This window comes from Astyanax mexicanus, chromosome 1 (genome assembly GCF_023375975.1).
Source record: "Astyanax mexicanus isolate ESR-SI-001 chromosome 1, AstMex3_surface, whole genome shotgun sequence".
NCBI classification, from domain to species: Eukaryota; Metazoa; Chordata; class Actinopteri; order Characiformes; family Acestrorhamphidae; genus Astyanax; species Astyanax mexicanus.
Genome location: NC_064408.1, coordinates 176,292 through 195,448, shown reverse-complemented (window position 1 = coordinate 195,448; position 19,157 = coordinate 176,292). Strand labels below are relative to the sequence as shown.

At 41.9% G+C, this 19,157-nt stretch overlaps 3 protein-coding genes across 4 annotated transcripts; 2 read left to right on the top strand and 1 right to left on the bottom strand.

Annotated features, from left to right (window-relative positions):
* The first annotated feature begins 5,629 nt into the window (after positions 1-5,629).
* On the top strand, positions 5,630-7,768 carry sat2b (spermidine/spermine N1-acetyltransferase family member 2b). Its single transcript, XM_049483095.1, has 6 exons — positions 5,630-5,813; positions 6,116-6,167; positions 6,611-6,694; positions 6,775-6,876; positions 7,077-7,117; positions 7,298-7,768. Exons 1-6 carry the CDS (start codon positions 5,751-5,753, stop codon positions 7,490-7,492), a joined length of 537 nt encoding a protein of 178 aa, XP_049339052.1. The 5' UTR covers positions 5,630-5,750; the 3' UTR covers positions 7,493-7,768.
* Positions 7,769-8,295: 527 nt separating this feature from the next.
* On the top strand, positions 8,296-11,905 carry naa38 (N-alpha-acetyltransferase 38, NatC auxiliary subunit). Its single transcript, XM_007240841.3, has 3 exons — positions 8,296-8,486; positions 10,227-10,395; positions 11,590-11,905. Exons 1-3 carry the CDS (start codon positions 8,454-8,456, stop codon positions 11,700-11,702), a joined length of 315 nt encoding a protein of 104 aa, XP_007240903.1. The 5' UTR covers positions 8,296-8,453; the 3' UTR covers positions 11,703-11,905.
* Positions 11,906-12,429: 524 nt separating this feature from the next.
* LOC103031271 (claudin-15-like) lies at positions 12,430-17,166 on the bottom strand. Of its 2 annotated transcripts, none has more exons than XM_007240843.4 (5): positions 16,726-17,166; positions 13,995-14,159; positions 13,591-13,672; positions 13,377-13,487; positions 12,430-13,094 (listed from the first exon to the last, which is right to left on the bottom strand). In XM_007240843.4, the coding sequence occupies exons 1-5, from the start codon at positions 16,937-16,939 to the stop codon at positions 12,998-13,000; spliced, it is 669 nt and encodes a 222-aa protein (XP_007240905.1). In that variant the 5' UTR covers positions 16,940-17,166; the 3' UTR covers positions 12,430-12,997. The 2 variants fall into 2 exon arrangements, with proteins under 2 accessions (XP_007240905.1, XP_007240904.1); XM_007240842.4 differs by lacking the exon at positions 16,726-17,166 and adding an exon at positions 15,847-16,382.
* Between the last annotated feature and the right edge of the window lie 1,991 nt (positions 17,167-19,157).

Here is a 19,157-nt window from a genome sequence, read left to right as displayed (position 1 = left end):
GATGTCCCGGGCACGCTCCGGCCGGTGGCACCAAAACACCCGACACTGCAACTACACAACAGCTCTACATTAACTCTACACAACAACTCTACATTAACTCTACACAACAACTACATTAACTCTACACAACAACTCTACATTAACTCTACACAACAGCTCTACATTAACTCTACATTAACTCTACACAACAACTCTACATTAACTCTACACAACAACTATACATTAACTCTACACAACAGCTCTACATTGACTCTACACAACAGCTCTACATTAACTCTACACAACAGCTCTACATTAACTCTATATTAACTCTACACAACAACTCTACATTAACTCTGCACAACAACCCAACATTAACTCTACACAACAGCTCTACATCAACTCTACACAGCAGCTCTACATTAACTCTACACAACAGCTCTACATTAACTCTACACAACAGCTCTACATTAACTCTACACAACAGCTATACATCAACTCTACACAAACAACTCTACATCAACTCTACACAACAGCTCTACATTAACTACATAACTCTACACAACAGCTCTGCATTGAATCCACACAACAGCTCTACATTAACTCTACACAACAGCTCTACATTAACTCTACAAAACAGCTCCACATTAACTTTACATGAACTCTACACAACAGCTCTACATTAACTCTATACAACAACTCTACATTAACCCTACACAACAACTCTACACAACAGCTCTACAATAATTCTACTTTAACTGTACATTCAACTCTACATTCAACACTACACAACAGCTCTACATTAACTCTACACAACAGCTCTACATTCAACACTACACAACAGCTCTACATTAACTCTACACAACAGCTCTACATTAACTGTACATTCAGCTCTACATTAACTTTACATGAACTCTACAGAACAGCTCTACATTCAGCTCTACACAACAGCTCTACATTAACTCCACATAACAGCTCTACATTCAACTGTATATTCCATCCACAAAACAGCTCTATGTTAACTCTACTGTCTGGACTGTCTGCTGATAGTTACCTGAACTTGTCCGGACTGCCTGCAGATGTAGAGGAAGACGTTGGGCTGGGTGGAGTGTGTGGTGCAGCAGGCCACATCCCTCAGGAAGGTCTTGGTCAGCTGCCGGCCTGTGCTGACCTCCTTCACCTCCAAGTAGCGCTGTCGCACCACCAGGGCATGGTCCTTTCCCAAAGACGTCAGGGTGGGGTTCTGAAGTAAATGGGTAATGGCTTCCTCTGCCTGACTCACGTCCAGACTGTATACCTTCTCCGAGCCCAGGTAGTGCAGCCTGAAGAGTGGGTCGCCATGGGACAGAGAGCGGTCTCGCCGGAACCGACGCCGGAACACCGCTGGTGATCTGCGCAGGGTCTGCACCACAGGGCAGGAACCGCCCACTGACATCACTAACCTGTAACAGAGGTTATGCTCATAATCACACAAAAATCACTATTTCAGTCCAACATGTTAACATGTTGTGTTCAATAACATCATGCAAACTGGTATTTTGGGTGGTTTTCGTTTAAGCAGACTGTGTTTGTTTACTGTTGTGACGTAGATGAAGATCAGAACACATTTAATCCCCAATTTATGCAGAAATCCAAGTATAATCCCAAAGAGTTCACATACTTTTTCTTGCAACTGTAGTTTATTTTACCTCCATCTCTGATCCCATGAATATTTAATGTCCAGATGTTCACATGTGTTCAGAAATATAAAGGTTTTTAATAGGTTTTCTAATTTTTACACATTTTACTGTATATTTTAGGTCTGAATGTAAACATGTTTGTGTGTGTGTGTGTGTGTGTTTGGGAGGGGCTGCTTTTCAGTTAAAAATGCCTCCTAAACTCTTATCACACACACACACACACACACACACACACACACACACACACACACACACACACTGCCACAGACAACATACAGTCTACACTGGTTCTCTGGAACATTACAGTAAACAGTAGTAAACAGTAGGTCAGTAGTAAACAGTAGGTCAGTAGTAAACAGTAGGTCAGTAGTGAACAGTAGGTCAGTAGTAAACAGTAGGTCAGTAGTAAACAGTAGGTCAGTAGTGAACAGTAGGTCAGTAGTGAACAGTAGGTCAGTGGTGAACAGTAGGTCAGTAGTAAACAGTAGGTCAGTGGTGAACAGTAGGTCAGTAGTAAACAGTAGGTCAGTGGTGAACAGTAGGTCAGTAGTAAACAGTAGGTCAGTAGTGAACAGTAGGTCAGTAGTAAACAGTAGGTCAGTAGTAAACAGTAGGTCAGTGGTGATCAGTAGGTCAGTAGTAAACAGTAGGTCAGTAGTGAACAGTAGGTCAGTAGTGAACAGTAGGTCAGTAGTAAACAGTAGGTCAGTGGTGAACAGTAGGTCAGTAGTAAACAGTAGGTCAGTAGTAAACAGTAGGTCAGTAGTGAACAGTAGGTCAGTGGTGAACAGTAGGTCAGTAGTGAACAGTAGGTCAGTAGTAAACAGTAGGTCAGTGGTGATCAGTAGGTCAGTAGTGAACAGTAGGTCAGTAGTGAACAGTAGGTCAGTGGTGAACAGTAGGCGGGTAGTGAACAGTAGGTCAGTAGTGAACAGTAGGTCAGTGGTGATCAGTAGGTCAGTAGTGAACAGTAGGTCAGTGGTGAACAGTAGGTCAGTAGTGAACAGTAGGTCAGTGGTGAACAGTAGGTCAGTAGTGAACAGTAGGTCAGTAGTGAACAGTAGGTCAGTGGTGAACAGTAGGCGGGTAGTGAACAGTAGGTCAGTAGTGAACAGTAGGTCAGTAGTAAACAGTAGGTCAGTGGTGATCAGTAGGTCAGTAGTGAACAGTAGGTCAGTGGTGAACAGTAGGTCAGTGGTGAACAGTAGGTCAGTAGTAAACAGTAGGTCAGTGGTGATCAGTAGGTCAGTAGTGAACAGTAGGTCAGTGGTGAACAGTAGGTCAGTGGTGAACAGTAGGTCAGTAGTAAACAGTAGGTCAGTAGTGAACAGTAGGTCAGTGGTGAACAGTAGGTCAGTGGTGAACAGTAGGTCAGTAGTGAACAGTAGGTCAGTGGTGAACAGTAGGTCAGTAGTGAACAGTAGGTCAGTAGTGAACAGTAGGTCAGTAGTAAACAGTAGGTCAGTAGTGAACAGTAGGTCAGTGGTGAACAGTAGGTCAGTAGTGAACAGTAGGTCAGTGGTGAACAGTAGGTCAGTAGTGAACAGTAGGTCAGTAGTAAACAGTAGGTCAGTGGTGAACAGTAGGTCAGTGGTGATCAGTAGGTCAGTAGTGAACAGTAGGTCAGTAGTGAACAGTAGGTCAGTAGTAAACAGTAGGTCAGTAGTGAACAGTAGGTCAGTGGTGAACAGTAGGTCAGTAGTGAACAGTAGGTCAGTGGTGAACAGTAGGTCAGTAGTGAACAGTAGGTCAGTAGTAAACAGTAGGTCAGTGGTGAACAGTAGGTCAGTGGTGATCAGTAGGTCAGTAGTGAACAGTAGGTCAGTAGTAAACAGTAGGTCAGTAGTAAACAGTAGGTCAGTAGTGAACAGTAGGTCAGTAGTAAACAGTAGGTCAGTAGTAAACAGTAGGTCAGTAGTAAACAGTAGGTCAGTAGTGAACAGTAGGTCAGTAGTGAACAGTAGGTCAGTGGTGAACAGTAGGTCAGTAGTAAACAGTAGGTCAGTGGTGAACAGTAGGTCAGTAGTAAACAGTAGGTCAGTGGTGAACAGTAGGTCAGTAGTAAACAGTAGGTCAGTAGTGAACAGTAGGTCAGTAGTAAACAGTAGGTCAGTAGTAAACAGTAGGTCAGTGGTGATCAGTAGGTCAGTAGTAAACAGTAGGTCAGTAGTGAACAGTAGGTCAGTAGTGAACAGTAGGTCAGTGGTGAACAGTAGGTCAGTAGTAAACAGTAGGTCAGTAGTAAACAGTAGGTCAGTAGTGAACAGTAGGTCAGTGGTGAACAGTAGGTCAGTAGTGAACAGTAGGTCAGTAGTAAACAGTAGGTCAGTGGTGATCAGTAGGTCAGTAGTGAACAGTAGGTCAGTAGTGAACAGTAGGTCAGTGGTGAACAGTAGGCGGGTAGTGAACAGTAGGTCAGTAGTGAACAGTAGGTCAGTAGTAAACAGTAGGTCAGTGGTGATCAGTAGGTCAGTAGTGAACAGTAGGTCAGTGGTGAACAGTAGGTCAGTAGTGAACAGTAGGTCAGTGGTGAACAGTAGGTCAGTAGTGAACAGTAGGTCAGTAGTGAACAGTAGGTCAGTGGTGAACAGTAGGCGGGTAGTGAACAGTAGGTCAGTAGTGAACAGTAGGTCAGTAGTAAACAGTAGGTCAGTGGTGATCAGTAGGTCAGTAGTGAACAGTAGGTCAGTGGTGAACAGTAGGTCAGTGGTGAACAGTAGGTCAGTAGTAAACAGTAGGTCAGTGGTGATCAGTAGGTCAGTAGTGAACAGTAGGTCAGTGGTGAACAGTAGGTCAGTGGTGAACAGTAGGTCAGTAGTAAACAGTAGGTCAGTAGTGAACAGTAGGTCAGTGGTGAACAGTAGGTCAGTGGTGAACAGTAGGTCAGTAGTGAACAGTAGGTCAGTGGTGAACAGTAGGTCAGTAGTGAACAGTAGGTCAGTAGTGAACAGTAGGTCAGTAGTAAACAGTAGGTCAGTAGTGAACAGTAGGTCAGTGGTGAACAGTAGGTCAGTAGTGAACAGTAGGTCAGTAGTGAACAGTAGGTCAGTAGTAAACAGTAGGTCAGTGGTGAACAGTAGGTCAGTGGTGATCAGTAGGTCAGTAGTGAACAGTAGGTCAGTAGTGAACAGTAGGTCAGTAGTGAACAGTAGGTCAGTAGTGCAGTACCGGTTCTTACCTCTGAGCTGCAGGAGGTGCCGCTGAGTCAATAAACCCTTAATCAATACGTCCCAATAATCACAGGTTCTGCACTGTGTGTGTTTATAGTGTATAGTGCAAAGTGTGTGTATAGTGTGTGTGTGAGTGTGTGTGTGTGTGTGTATAGTTTATAGTGCGTATCGGTTGATCCTTCTCCAGCAAAAGCTGAAACTTCTGCTCGCGCTCCAACTGTAATCAGAGTGGGCGTGGCCAGCCGACCAGGGGCGTGTGTGTGGGCGGGACCAGACGTTGAAGTGCAGGGTCTTAGTGGATCAGAGAGGAAAGAGGAGTGTGTCTTACTGATCACTACTGAATTACAATCAATAATCAACCATTAATCAATACCTGATTCCAACTACAGCCATTTATTCAGACGATAATAATGATTTTTTTTAATAACTATTTTGTTTAAGTTATATTATGGGATATAATTCTGTTCTCAGTTTAATAGAATATGTTTATATAAATCTGTTTATAAAAGTTTAGTTTTCTACTCAGTCACATGATCTTAATTAACATAATAACAATATGATTATTATTGTTATTATTATTATTATTATTAAAATTATTATTATAATTGTGTAATTAATGTGTTTACAGTACTATTATAATATACTAGTATAATATTAAAAACTCTAAATCTGATAGTGTGTGTGAATATATATATATACATATACATACATAGTGTGTATAGTGTATAGTTATATATAAAGTGTGAGTATGTCATTGCATATGACTGCGCAGCTGCGTAAATGCTGCGCAGCAGTGACGCTCTGTAGTTCTGCGGAGGAGCCGCGTGTAGAAAGTGCGGCAGTGCTGCGCGCGCGGACGCTGATCAGTGATCAGTTACTGCGGATCGATTAAACCAATCAGTCTGGTCAAAAATCTCACAGCATGAAGTACAGCATCCGGCCAGCGCGCGCTCAGGACTGCACTGATATACAGCGCATGATCATGGTGAGGGGGGGTAATTACATTAATTACACTGTACAATTACAATTACTTTAATTACATATAACAGTTACAGTAATTGCACGTAACCGTTACTATAGTTACAGTAATTTCAGTACATTATATTAATATTTATAACCTGCTCTTATATTTAATTTACTGAGTTATTTTCAGGAACAGAGGAACTCTGTCTAACTAACTCTGACTAAAGTCCAACTTACTCTCACTGTGTGTGTGTGTGTGTGTGTGTGTGTGTGTGTGTGTGTGTGTGTGTTGGTGTGTTTGTGTGTGTGTTGGTGTGTGTGTAGGATCTGGCTGTGTATGAGAAGATGCCTGACCAGGTGAAGATCTCTCACAAAGGTTAATTTAAGTTCAGGTGAACAGCTTACAGGTGTGCAGGTTCAGTGCAGGTATTATTCAGGTGTGCAGGTTCAGTACAGGTATTGTTCAGGTGTGCAGGTTCAGTACAGGTATTGTTCAGGTGTGCAGGTTCAGTACAGGTATTGTTCAGGTGTGCAGGTTCAGTACAGGTATTGTTCAGGTGTGCAGGTTCAGTACAGGTATTGTTCAGGTGTGCAGGTTCAGTACAGGTATTGTTCAGGTGTGCAGGTTCAGTACAGGTATTGTTCAGGTGTGCAGGTTCAGTACAGGTATTGTTCAGGTGTGCAGGATCAGTGCAGGTATTGTTCAGGTGTGCAGGTTCAGTGCAGGTATTGTTCAGGTGTGCAGGTTCAGTGCAGGTATTGTTCAGGTGTGCAGGTGTGTGGGTACTTAGTGTGTGTGTGTGTGTGTTGCGGTTTCAGAGCTGGAGCGGGATGGGTTTGGTCCGAACCCGTTTTTTCAGTGTTTGGTAGCGGAGGTGGCGCAGGAACACTGTTCTCCTGAAGGTACAGTAACTCACCTGTTTCACCTGTATCAGGTAAACGCTCCCCTCGGTCTGACTGTGTTGGGGTTTGGGGGGGTGCAGGTCACACGGTGGTGGGCTACGCTCTGTATTTCTACACCTACAGCACCTGGAGCGGGCGCTGCGTCTACATGGAGGACCTGTACGTCATGCCCAACTTCAGAGGTGTGTTAGTGATACTTACACACCTGTACCTGTATAAATACGGTCTTGCGTGCAGGTCTCTGAATGGAACTGTCTGTTCCACCTTAAATACACCTCAGGCATTACTACTGTAACTGCTGCAGCATTTAAGGTGGAACGGAAAATTCCAGCAAGAGGTCTGCAGTATGAAGTTAACTTTCGGTTACTCTGCTTACTTACAGGTAAAGGTGTTGGGAAAGCTCTGATGGCGACAATCGCCAAGGTGAGTCTGTGTTTATTATACATATAATAATTATAAATACAAAAATAATGAATAAAAAATACACTAAAATAAACGCTAACTAATATGTACTAAATTTACTGATTTTGATTAGGTCTACAGGTGTGCAGGTTGTATACAGGTGTTGTTAGGTGTGTGATTTCTGGTGTGTGTGTGTTGTAGGTAGCTACAGAGCAGCAGTGTGTACGGTTGCAGTTCTCGGTTCTGGACTGGAACAAACCTTCGCTGGAGTTTTACCTGTCGAAAGGTGCGCAGGACCTGACGGATAAGGAGGGCTGGCACTTCTTGCGCTTTGATGGAGAGGCTCTGGATAACCTGGCTCAGGAAGCTCCGCCCACTTCCACCTGTTCCACCTGAATAAACACCACCGGTGTTATGAACAGTGTTCGGTTAGCGTACAGCGGTTAGCCGCTCGCCGTGCTAACTCCGTTAGAGTTAATCTGTCCCAATAAAATCAAAGATCAAAGAGTTTTTATCACATTATTAAAAATTATAATGATTTTTGAGTGAATTTAGGACTTAATTTAGAAAATAAGAGTCTTGTAGCATTATTTTACTCTATCCTGTTAAAAACTGACAGAAATCATTAGTTTTGTTTTTTATCCAGATCAATAAAGAGATTATGTTGTTTTATACAGGATGATGTTTATTTCTGTGTAAATTTAATTCTCTGCTGTTTATCCGGCTATAGTTTGTTTCACTTTTATATAAATAAATAAATAAATGTCAAATAAATGAATTATATTGCTTTATTTGGGGTGATGTTAATGTCTGTGTGAATTAAACAGCACTGTTTATGCCTATAAAAGTCATTTATATTAATCAAACATGTCATGGTTAATTTGTTTCTTGTTGTAATAAATAAAGAGATTATATTGTTAGATTCGGGTGATTTTTATTTATTTTAGTAATTAAGGGTCCTGCAGCTTTAGCAGTAATTTACTTCATGTTAAAAACTGACAGATATGATTTGTTAAATAAAATAAATAGATTGTATTGTTTGATGCAGGTGACTGGAAAATAAACTCTTTTGTGTGTAGCTGTACAAGTGTTTATATTTGTGTGAATAAAAAAAAATACTAGTAATTAGTGTTAGCAATAACGGTTAGCATTAGCGGTTAGCGTTAGCATTATCAGGGTGCAGTACCGCTCCGCTGCGGCGGGGGCGCTGTGAGTTTCCCGGGCTCGGTGTTTGGGCTCCGGCTGCAGGCTGGTTGAGTAGCGCTGTGTTTATTGTTAATAATCAGTAAATAATAATCGATATTCGGTTTTAAATCGCTCCGGGATCAGTGTTAGATCATCTCTGAGTGATTAAAACATGGAGGAGAACGGCACCGAGCTGCAGGAGGGGGTAAGCGCGGCTAATGCTAACGCTAATGCTAACGCTAATATTAGCCGCTAATGTCTCAGTGTTTGAAGTGATTATAGTGAGATTATGATTACTGTTATTATTTACTTCAGTACTACAGGAGCTCAGTGTTACTGTGATTATAGTGATATTATTAATACTGTTATTATAGAGGAGAGGTTTCAGCTCAGTGATGTTTTTCAGTATAAACTAAAGTATTGATGAGAATAAATATCTTTATAATAAACAGAGGATCAGTATTTACTGATTAATCTGATTTATTAATCCTGAGGAAGTTTATAATCCAGTAATTTTATCACTTTACCACAGACACACTCAGAGAAACAGTAGATATCTACATAAAGACTGCAGGTACTAGATAAGTACTAGATAAGAGTTAGAGGACTATAAGGTTAGAGGTAATGGAGCTGGTAGTTCATGTTTTGTTGGAATCTGTTGTTAATGCTGATCTGCTGGATCATACGGGTTATACTGGTAGACCAGCTAAACCTCTGTAATAAAGTCACTTTAACACTACAGTGTAAATCTATTGGATTTCTTTACCAAATTTCAGGATGATCAAAATGCGGTAATAGAGGAAGTAAAAGAATATGTTATACATTTGCCTTTGTTTTAAATAGAATTAATGCAAAATAACAAACTTGTTTGTATCAAAAATAACAATACCTGCACAATGAGACAAAGTAGTGCAAAATAAAATAAGTTTAAATATAATGATTTTAAAGTGCTGCCTGTATATACGATCTATTAACAGTTAAATGTGTTCTTTTTAAAATCGTTTGTAAACATTTACATTAAATATTCTTGCCTTGCAGCTTCCTGTAGCTCTTCTCCTATTGGTTGCCAAGTCTCAAGACATATGATTAATGTTAAACACGGTTGATTTTATCTGAACTTTATCTGAACGCAGGACGAGAAAAATACTGACTTAAACCTTCAATCTTTTAAATACCTTACACTGAACCATCGAGACGACGCCCCCACAACTCCCCTCTAACAACACTCAGGATTTTATTCAGACTCGTTTAAAATCGTTTGGTGTAAGATCAGGATTAATCGCTCAGTCACCGAACTGCAGTGTGAAACCGAAACTAACCGGATTAAATAAAGAACAGTAGCTTAGTGTGGAGTTTTAGTGTTCTGTTGTAAGAGCTGTTCAGAGATCCTGATTGCTGAAGATGGAAAAAAGCACTTCAGTTTCTGAATCAGTTTCTCTGATTTTGCTATTTATAGGTTTATGTTTGAGTAAAATGAACATAGTTGTTTTATTCTATAAACTACAGACAACATTTCTCCCAAATTCCAAATAAAAATATTCTCATTTAGAGCATTTATTTACAGAAAATGAGAAATGGCTGAAATAACAAAAAAGATGCAGAGCTTTCAGACCTCAAATAATGCAAAGAAAACAACAAGTTCATATTCATAAAGTTTTAAGAGTTCAGAAATAATCCATATTTGGTGGAATAATCCTGGTTTTTAATCACAGTTTTTTTCATGCATCTTGGCATCATGTTCTCCTCCACCAGTCTTACACACTGCTTTTGGATAACTTTATGCTGCTTTACTCCTGGTGCAAAAATTCAAGCAGTTCAGTTTGGTGGTTTGATGGTTTGTGATCATCCATCTTCCTCTTGATTATATTCCAGAGGTTTTCGATAAAGAAACTCATTATTTTCCAGAGCTGTATATATTTATATATGTGTGTGTGTGTGTGTGCAGGTGGAGGAGTGTGTGTACTCCTCGGCTCGGCAGAAGCTGGAGAATCTGTTGAATAAGAGTATGAGGATCCGGATGACGGACGGCCGGACGCTGGTGGGACTGTTCCTCTGCACCGACCGCGACTGTAACGTCATCCTCGGCTCCGCCCAGGAGTTCCTCAAGTCCACAGGTGGGCGGAGCTCGCGAGAATTTACAGCATCCCTATTGGTCCATCCACCGCCCATTTTATTACAGTATAAACCGATTTATTTTGCAGAGAAAATGATAAAGAGCTGAAAGTGAAGCAGCAGAACTGCGTTATAACCAGCAGAGGGCGCACGAGTCGTGTGTAAATTATCAGCAGTAAATAAATATATTTATACTCATTTTCCACTTGTTTTAGGAGCTACGAGGTGCACGTCTGGAAATGTAAAAATGAATATTTACAGTTTATTTAACAATACAATATTAACAATGATAAAATAAGTGATCAGAAAGCTGTTAATACACTTATATATCATTTATATAGTGCTGTAATTCCATACATATTCTCTTACATCTACAATGTAGAAAAACACTGAATGAAAAGGGGGTCCAGACTTTTGAGATCACTTGATTTGACAAGTAGTACTAGAAGTATGTGTTTTAACATATAACATATAAGTTTCAACACATAGAATTACGCCAATCCTGTTTAATAAAGACACTAGTAATAGTATTACATATAATTAAAATAAAGGTTTTGCAAAACACAATATATAAAATATTATAGACAGACTGATCTGTGTTTTTGGGACCAATCTAATTGCAGATACAGATCGAGGGCGTGGCCTAAACTGACTGTAGATTTCAGAAGAGATATATATGTGTAAAAACTTTGTTATATAATTATGTTTTTGTCTATTTGGCCGCTCTATCTCTAAACTATATACATATATTTCATATTGTGAAATTAAGGAGCTTAGATGCAAGTTGTCTTACTTTCACAAACCATTTTAGAACTACAATCATATTATCATACTTTAACTATACATTTACCTCAGCCGAGCTACTCTAACTTTATATTTACCTCAGAAGAGCTATTCTAATCATACATGTACCTCAGCAATGCTATTCTAGTCATACATTTACCTCATTAGAGCTATTCTCATCATATATTTACCTCAGTAGAGCTGCTTTACCTATACATTTACCTCAGTAGATCTATTCTAATTATGAATTTACCTCAGCAGAGCTACTCTAATCATACATTTACCTCAGCAGTGCTATTCTAATCATACATTTACCTCAGCAGAGTTATTATAATCATATATTTACCTCAGAAGTGCTATTCTAATCATAGATTTAGCTCAGCGGTATCATATTTGCTCTCTCTCTCTCTCAGACTCGTTTTCTCAGGGTGAGCCGAGGGTTCTGGGTCTGGCGATGATTCCGGGTCATCACGTCGTCTCGATCGAGGTGGAGGCGGAGAGTTTACAGCCGGCTCACGGACTCTGAGTGCTGAACTCCTCCAGAGGATTATGGGAAGAGTAGTTTTTTTTGGACACTGCTGCTCCTGCAGGGCAGGTTAACACAGTGTGTGTGCTGTTCCTGAGCGTACCTGAGGACAGGTGGACTCCTGTGTGTGTGTGTGGGTGTGTGTGTGTGTGTGTACAAGGGTGTGGTTTTGTAAATATCAATAAAAAGAAAATATTGGGAAATTGGGAGTTGTATTTTTCTTCTTATTCTTTTTATTATTAGTAGTAATAAATAAAAGGTATGTTTGAAGATGAAGGTGCAGAACTGCATGAAGAGACCGTCTCTTACTGTTAAACATGGGGGTGGATGGATCATGCTGTGAGTTTGTGCTGCAGCCAGTGGCACAGGGAAGGATGCACAGTTAGAGGGAAGAATTTAATATAGTTAAATAAATATAAATATAAATGTGTTCTGTCTGACAAAATCCTTTGTATCTAAAAAATTAAGATTTTATGTTTTAATGGAAGTCAACATAAAGCTTTTTTCCCCCCTGAAAGTTTTTTTTTTTTTAGCATTTCTATTGGTCGATATATTTGTTGTGTTGTTTTTGAATATCCTAAACTTTTTTGGGAGACTTATGAACAAACGTATAAATTCTTAGCAAAAATATGTGGTAATACTGATGTGAATGAATATTTTATTTTCTGTGATATTAAGATGTTTATGGTTATGAAAACATGTATGAAAGAAATACCAAAAAGAAACATTTTATTTACAGATCAGTTTATTTATAATCAGTTTATTATTTATTACTCTTTAATTACAAGTTTCAGACTGATATTAACCAAAGATTTACATTAATTACATGTAATTATTCACATGAATTACTAATTACATGTCTCACATTTGTTCAGAACAGACAAACAGTGTGGATAATAGATAATGGCAGCAGAATGTTAAATATATTGTGTTAAATTGAGTAAACAACAGTGCCTGTGTTAGCGTGTATCTGTACATAAAGTCGAAACAGGGGTTTCCAAACTTTTGCACAAGACTTTCCACTGCTTACTTACAGGCAGCTGATTGGACGGATGGTACATGTGACATGAGTCGTGGTAAACAGGTAGGGTGGTTTAAGAGTCGGGGGGTTTATGTACACGTGGTATGTCGGGTGGTACCCGTGGTGTACAGTGGACAGGTGTGTTCCGGTACTGCGGTGTTCCGTTGGTTAGCCATACCGTCCAGATGTTCATTCTGGGGTCAGTGTGGTCCCAGTCATCTCCATGACAACGCACTTGAGTTCATGGCAGTGGTTGTCATGGTGACAGTAGTGGTTATACGTAAGCGTTTCGGTCGTATGGGTGGGGGGTTGTGGTAGTGACGGAGGTGGTGTATGCTGTTCCTCTGGTCGGACCTCGGTATGCGTACGATCTGCAGCAGAAAGATCGGAGAACCGTTTACAGAACCAACAGTACCGACAGATCCATCAAACCCTAACAAACTGTAGCCTTAGCATCCTTATATACCCATATAAACCCTCCCCCTGGGGGCGGGGTTAACTGTACCAGCCTGAGGAAGGGGGCTGTAACCATATAAACCCTCCCCCCTGGGGGCGGGCTTAACTGTACCAGACTAAGGATGGCGCTGTAACCATATAAACCCTCCCCCTAGGATGTTGTAACCATATAACCATGGTAGGTGTGGTAAACTCACAGTTTCTTCTCTTTGGTGGTTACGCTGCAGGAGCACAGCAGGCAGGTCCCCCCGAGCAGCGCCAGCGTCGCCGAACACCAGCCGATATACAGCCCCTGCCCCAGCTCGAACCTGCAGCACAGATGTTCAGATGGCAGGTGCACAGTTTAGAACCAGGTCTAGCTCAGGTAAGCAAGGTAAAGTTAGACAGGTGGTCTATCTCAGGTGTACTCACTTGGTCCCGGGGTAGAGGGGGTCGAAGAACTCCTGGGTGATGTTGAAGGCGTACCAGGACACAGCAATCATGGTGCACAGACCTGCAGGGGCAAAGGGAAAATCTCAGTTATTCACCTTTATTCACCTGTTCTCACTGTGCCTTTACTGCACAGTCCAAAGGTCAATTTATAACACAGCAAATCGCTGTAGCCTAATGCACAGGCAAGTACCCTGTGCCATACTCCATACCGTAGCCTGTGCTGTACCCTGTAGAGTACCCTGTGCCATAGTGAGTCTTGTACCCTGTGGCGCAGGGTATGCTGTGGACTGTGTGTTGACTTAGTGCTAAGGTATAAATTGACCATAACATGTCAGCTTATACACTTGCAGTTTATCCCCCAGGCCTCCAGGGAGAGCTCTTACCCTGCAGGATGAAGAAGATTCCACCGAGAGCTGCAGTTCTTCCCTTCAGGATGTAGTTATCCCCCCCAATTTTGGAGCACTGCATGCCCACCAACGTGGCGACCAGCCCAAAGGTTCCCAGCACTATCGATGCAATCATGAGGGCACGAGATGCCTGAACGTGACCTGGAACACAAAAAAACAACTGAACAGTGATCAACCACACCCCCAGAGCAGCACCAATCAGCAGCCATGATCTATAAGCAGCACCAATCAGCAGCACCAATCAGTAATACCAATTAGCAGCCATAATCTATAGGCAGCACCAATCAGCAGTACCTATCTGCTGCCATGGGCTCGTTTAGGCAGTACCAATCAACAGAACCATCAAACACCATATGTAAAAAAATTATAATTTGGAATGAAGCAGAGATTCTACAGCCAACACCCACAGTGTGTTCCTTCAGGGGGAGCAAACTAAAGATCTTATCATGTTTCTGTAAGGGTTCAGCAGCAGCAAGACACTGTTCCCCAGGGGGACTTCAAATCCCAGAGTTCTCAGGGGTAATTAGTGCCAACTAGCCTCACCTGCTGGTTCCTGTATTTAAGTCTGTGTTTCCTGCTTGTTTTTGTCACACCATTTTAAAGTGATGACCGGTAAGTCAAACCAGGCCAAGCCAAGCCAAACCAAACCAGGCCAAGCCAAGCCAAGTCAAGTCAAGTCACGCCAAGCCAAGCCAAGCTAAGCCAAGCCAAGCCAAGCCAAGCCAAGCCAAGCCAAGCCAAGTCACGCCAAGCCAAGCCAAGCCAAGCCAAGCCAAGCCAAGCCAAGCCAAGTCACACCAAGCCAAGCCAAGCCAAGCCAAGTCACGCCAAGCTAAGTCAAGTCAAGCCAAGCTAAGTCAAGTCAAGCCAAGCCAAGCCAAGTCACGCCAAGCCAAGTCAAGTCAAGCCAAGCCAAGCCAAGCCAAGTCACGCCAAGTCAAGTCAAGCCAAGCCAAGCCAAGCCAAGTCAAGTCACGCCAAGCCAATTCAAGTCAAACTAAACTTAAAATAAAATAAAACACTGAACCTAAAGGTTTCAGGGTTGAAGTTTTCAGCACCTATTTTTATTTTTAACAGAAAAGCAAATTAAAAAAGGTTGATCAGGGTTTTTTTTTTTTAGCTTTATTGGGAAAGCTGTTGAGGCACATCACTTTGTGATTTCTCCTTTGTTTGTTTTCCCTCTTTTTCTCAATCACCTCAAAAATCCCCTACAGTCAGTTACACTTGTCTGATTACAGACCTACAATAAATATATGTGTTTATGTTTGATAAACACCCCCTCTATTCATTTTTCTCTCAGTGCTTTGGTCCATTCACTGGCGTCCAGTAACAGTTCCTCAGAGTTCCCAACCTGACCATCCCCAAACATCGGTGTGGATCTCACAGGTTTAGGCTCTTGTCGGTCCCAACGTCCATGTCCACTCCAGCACTGTCCTACACAGTGGTGAAAATCAGAACCAGAACCCACCAGAACTCCACAATCCAGTTTTATTATCTATTAGAGTTCATTATGGAAACTAGTGTTGTTCAGAACATCTATTGGAGTTTTTTGTTCACTTTTAGAACTTCTAGAAAAAAATAATTGTATTTGTGACAATGTTTTATAATCTATATAAGACTATGCAAATTTTATTATAAGAAGATCTGATTATCAGAGTTTCTTTTTCACTGTTTACAATAAGTGTACATGTTTATATTGCAGTTTCTGTCGAATATTAGAATCTTTTTTAGTGGACTTTTTAGTACAGTTGGTATTCATTATTAGAACTTATTATTTCTATTCTCTCTGTCCCAGTTTCTACGGGTTGACGGTGTTGCGGTGACGTACCGGACAGTCCGAGCATGGAGGGGAAGTCCTGGCAGTTGTGGACGGCGGTGGAATCCACCAGGCAGGACATCCACAGGTTCTCGTAAACGGTGGCGGCCGTGATCACGTTTCCCTCCATCTCCGCCACCCTCCAGAACCGGTTCGGTATCGCCACTCCGGCCATCACCCAGCCGAAGAAACCCAGGAAGAAGGCCATGGCCTCCACCGCCGCATTCATACTGCTCAATTACTCTAATTACTACTCTAAATACTCCTGTAATTAGTACTGTAATTATTATTATTATTATTATTATTAATTTATTTTTATCTCTTAAAACCAGACAGTGATCTTCACTCCTCACTCCCAGCCTCACACTGCCCTCCTCACCTTCACACACACTCTCACACACTTCTAGACACGCCCACACACTCTCAGACACAATCTCTGAAATCAGATCTCTGAGATCTGCACCCAATAGAAATTCTTCTTCAGCCTCAGCTCCTCCCACCTCTGCTCTTACCTGCACAGAGAGAGCATCACCCTGCCCTGTTATTCCTAACACACCTCCATCCTCAGCCCATCAAAACAACCGAAAACACAAACACATACTCAACATTATAAGTAATTACTGACCACTGAAATTACTAACCAATATAATAACTGAACACTGAAAATTTTAACAACTATAATTGCAACCACTAAAATAACTGATCACTGAAATTAACATCCATCATTAAACATGTTCATTACTGGAGCTGCTGGACACAGCTGTTGTGTTTGAGCTGAAACTGATTGATTAGTGATCGGTGCTGCAGATTAAACTGTGACTCATGATCAGTACATGATTCAGATCAATAATCCTGATTAGTAAGAAATGTGAGATAATAGATGGGTTTTACCGGACATGGCGAGTAAACTCTGGAAGTACCAGCAGTCGTAGATGCCGGTGGAATCTTCAGCGCAGGACATCCACAGGTTCTCGAAGATGTTGGAGGTGACGATGACATTCCCGAAGTCGGACGACTCTTTCCAGTGGCTGTGGAGGGAAATAAACGCTGTCACACAGCCGAGAAACCCCACGGCCAGAGAGACGATCTGCAGAGAGCTCTTCATCCTCGCCTGCTCCTCTTCCTCTCAGAGTTCCTGCTCCTCTTCCTCTCAGAGTTCCTGCTCCTCTTCCTCTCAGAGTTCCTGCTCCTCAGAGTTCCTCCGGTTCCTCAGCGTTCCAGTTCCTCACAGTGCTCCTCTTCCTTACAGTGCTCCAACTCAGCGCTCCTAAGGCAGGTCCCGCCCCTGGCACACAGCCCGGCACTTCACTAGAGGCTTTAAACAGATAGTCCTGCTCAAATCTCCCCTTCACCCCCCCAACACTGATGAACCTGTAACCCAGCTGGGGGCGGGACAACCGTCAGTCACTCTCATCACTGCAGACCAGGAACACCCCACAACACCTGCCTGATGTTCTGGAGATGTTCTGACCCAGTCACTGTCTAGAACCTCACAATTTGGTACTAGTACGTGTCTCAGATTCTTACATCTTAAAGAACTGAGTATTTACTCGCGGCTGTGTGTTGACCTGGCACTGAGAACCCGGCACTGAGGATCTGGCACTGAGAACCCGGCACTGAAACCCTAGTTCACCATAGTGGCTACCTTTAAATGCTATGATAAATAATATTATTATTAATATTAGATAATAATAATAATACCGCTGGTCCCTGGGCGGATGCAGGGTGTGTTCTGGTTTAGGCTGTAATAAAAAACAGCTCTCCTGAGGATTCTGGGAAGTCTAGTTCTCAGGCAGGTGAATGGGGGTGGAGTCGGGTTCGAATGACAGGACTTAACAGAGTTACCAAAAGCAGAGATACTGAGATGCTCCTGGAAGAATTCTGCATTTTCTTCTCTGAAAGCCTTTTGTGTTTTTACAGAATAATGAAATCCACTGGACCGATGTTTCCATGACGTCAAGAGACAGACCGTCGGCCGAGTGATGAATCTGTGCAGATCCTCTCAGATTATCCCTGTCTCTTACAGTAAGGTGTTCTCTTTAACAGGAACTGTGAAGAACCAGGCTAAGAGAACTTTCAAAGAGAACTGCTTGACTGATAGATCTCTGTGGAGCACTGTTCTACTGTGCAGTGATACCTGCACTGAAATCACTTTCATAAACATCATCAGTAGAAAAGCTTTCCAGATTTCTCACCACAAAATTCAGCTTCTGATGATTACAGAGGAACATCTAACAGGTCCTGTGGGCTGATGAAGATGAGATGTTTTTCTCAGACGTCCTCTGAGAAAATTACAGGCTGAATTATCTACTGTTTTTCTCTGAACTCCTCCGGTAATTTTAGTCCCGTCCAGAGTGAATTGAACTGGTAGAGGAACACGTTCTCTAGGCAGCATCACAGTGCTCCGAGGACATCAGCTAACAAACGCCTGTACCAACCAAGAGAGCGCCACCTACTGTACCCAGCATGACCTTTTGTTCTCTCTCTCGGACTCCGGCTGCAACATCTGTGAGATAAATGTGCTGCAGGATGCCATAAGTACGGTGGCCGAGAAAGCCCAGCGCAGTGCAAATTGAAAAGCGCTGCAAAAGCACAAAACACATCCATCAAAATTACAACACGGGCGCAGCAACTAGAAAAACGCGCTGCAAATAGAAAAACGCGCTGCAAATAGAACCACAACACAACGGAAGTGAGTCACAACACAACGGAATTTTCCCGGGGGACCTTAAAAGATGCTGTACCAGCTGTATACAAAGGACAATAAGTGGCAAACAAGCTTCTGAAAAGTAAGTTATGTTTATTACCTGTGATTACCACGGTTGTGTGCATATTATTAAAAGTTCTGCTTCACAAAACGCCTTGTTTGCCACTTATTGTCCTTTGTACACATAGTGAAGTCCGAGACGTTACTGAAGACGCAGCTTAGCTATTACAGTATCTTTTAAGGTCCCCCGGGAAAATTCCGTTGTGTTGTGACTCACTTCCGTTGTGTTGTGGTTCTATTTGCAGCGCGTTTTTCTATTTGCAGCGCGTTTTTCTATTTGCAGCGCGTTTTTCTATTTGCAGCGCCTGTGTTGTAATTTTGATGGATGTGTTTTGTGCTTTTGCAGCGCTTTTCAATTTGCACTGCGTTGGGCTTTCTTGGCCACCGTACATAAGATAGAAGAACCAACAGAGAATTAGAACCTCCTTTCAGAACCGTTTTCCCCAATAAACATATTAATAAAGTCTAATACTGTAATCACTCTAATATATCATAATTATATTCACACTTAAAAAGCACCTTAGTTCCACAATATCAGCGCTTGAGTGCCTGAAGG

Coding starts and splice junctions, on each gene's coding strand:
- naa38 (XM_007240841.3), top strand. CDS start 8,454: ATGGAGGAGAACGGCACCGAGCTGCAGGAGGGG. Junction 8,487..10,226: donor GCACCGAGCTGCAGGAGGGG/GTAAGCGCGGCT, acceptor GTGTGTGTGCAG/GTGGAGGAGTGTGTGTACTC. Junction 10,396..11,589: donor GGAGTTCCTCAAGTCCACAG/GTGGGCGGAGCT, acceptor TCTCTCTCTCAG/ACTCGTTTTCTCAGGGTGAG.
- LOC103031271 (XM_007240842.4), bottom strand. CDS start 16,063: ATGAATGCGGCGGTGGAGGCCATGGCCTTCTTCCTGGGTTTCTTCGGC. Junction 14,160..15,846: donor CTCCATGCTCGGACTGTCCG/GTACGTCACCGC, acceptor TTTGTGTTCCAG/GTCACGTTCAGGCATCTCGT. Junction 13,488..13,590: donor CCCCTCTACCCCGGGACCAA/GTGAGTACACCT, acceptor TCTGTGCTGCAG/GTTCGAGCTGGGGCAGGGGC.
- sat2b (XM_049483095.1), top strand. CDS start 5,751: ATGAAGTACAGCATCCGGCCAGCGCGCGCTCAGGACTGCACTGATATA. Junction 5,814..6,115: donor ATATACAGCGCATGATCATG/GTGAGGGGGGGT, acceptor GTGTGTGTGTAG/GATCTGGCTGTGTATGAGAA. Junction 6,168..6,610: donor GGTGAAGATCTCTCACAAAG/GTTAATTTAAGT, acceptor TTGCGGTTTCAG/AGCTGGAGCGGGATGGGTTT.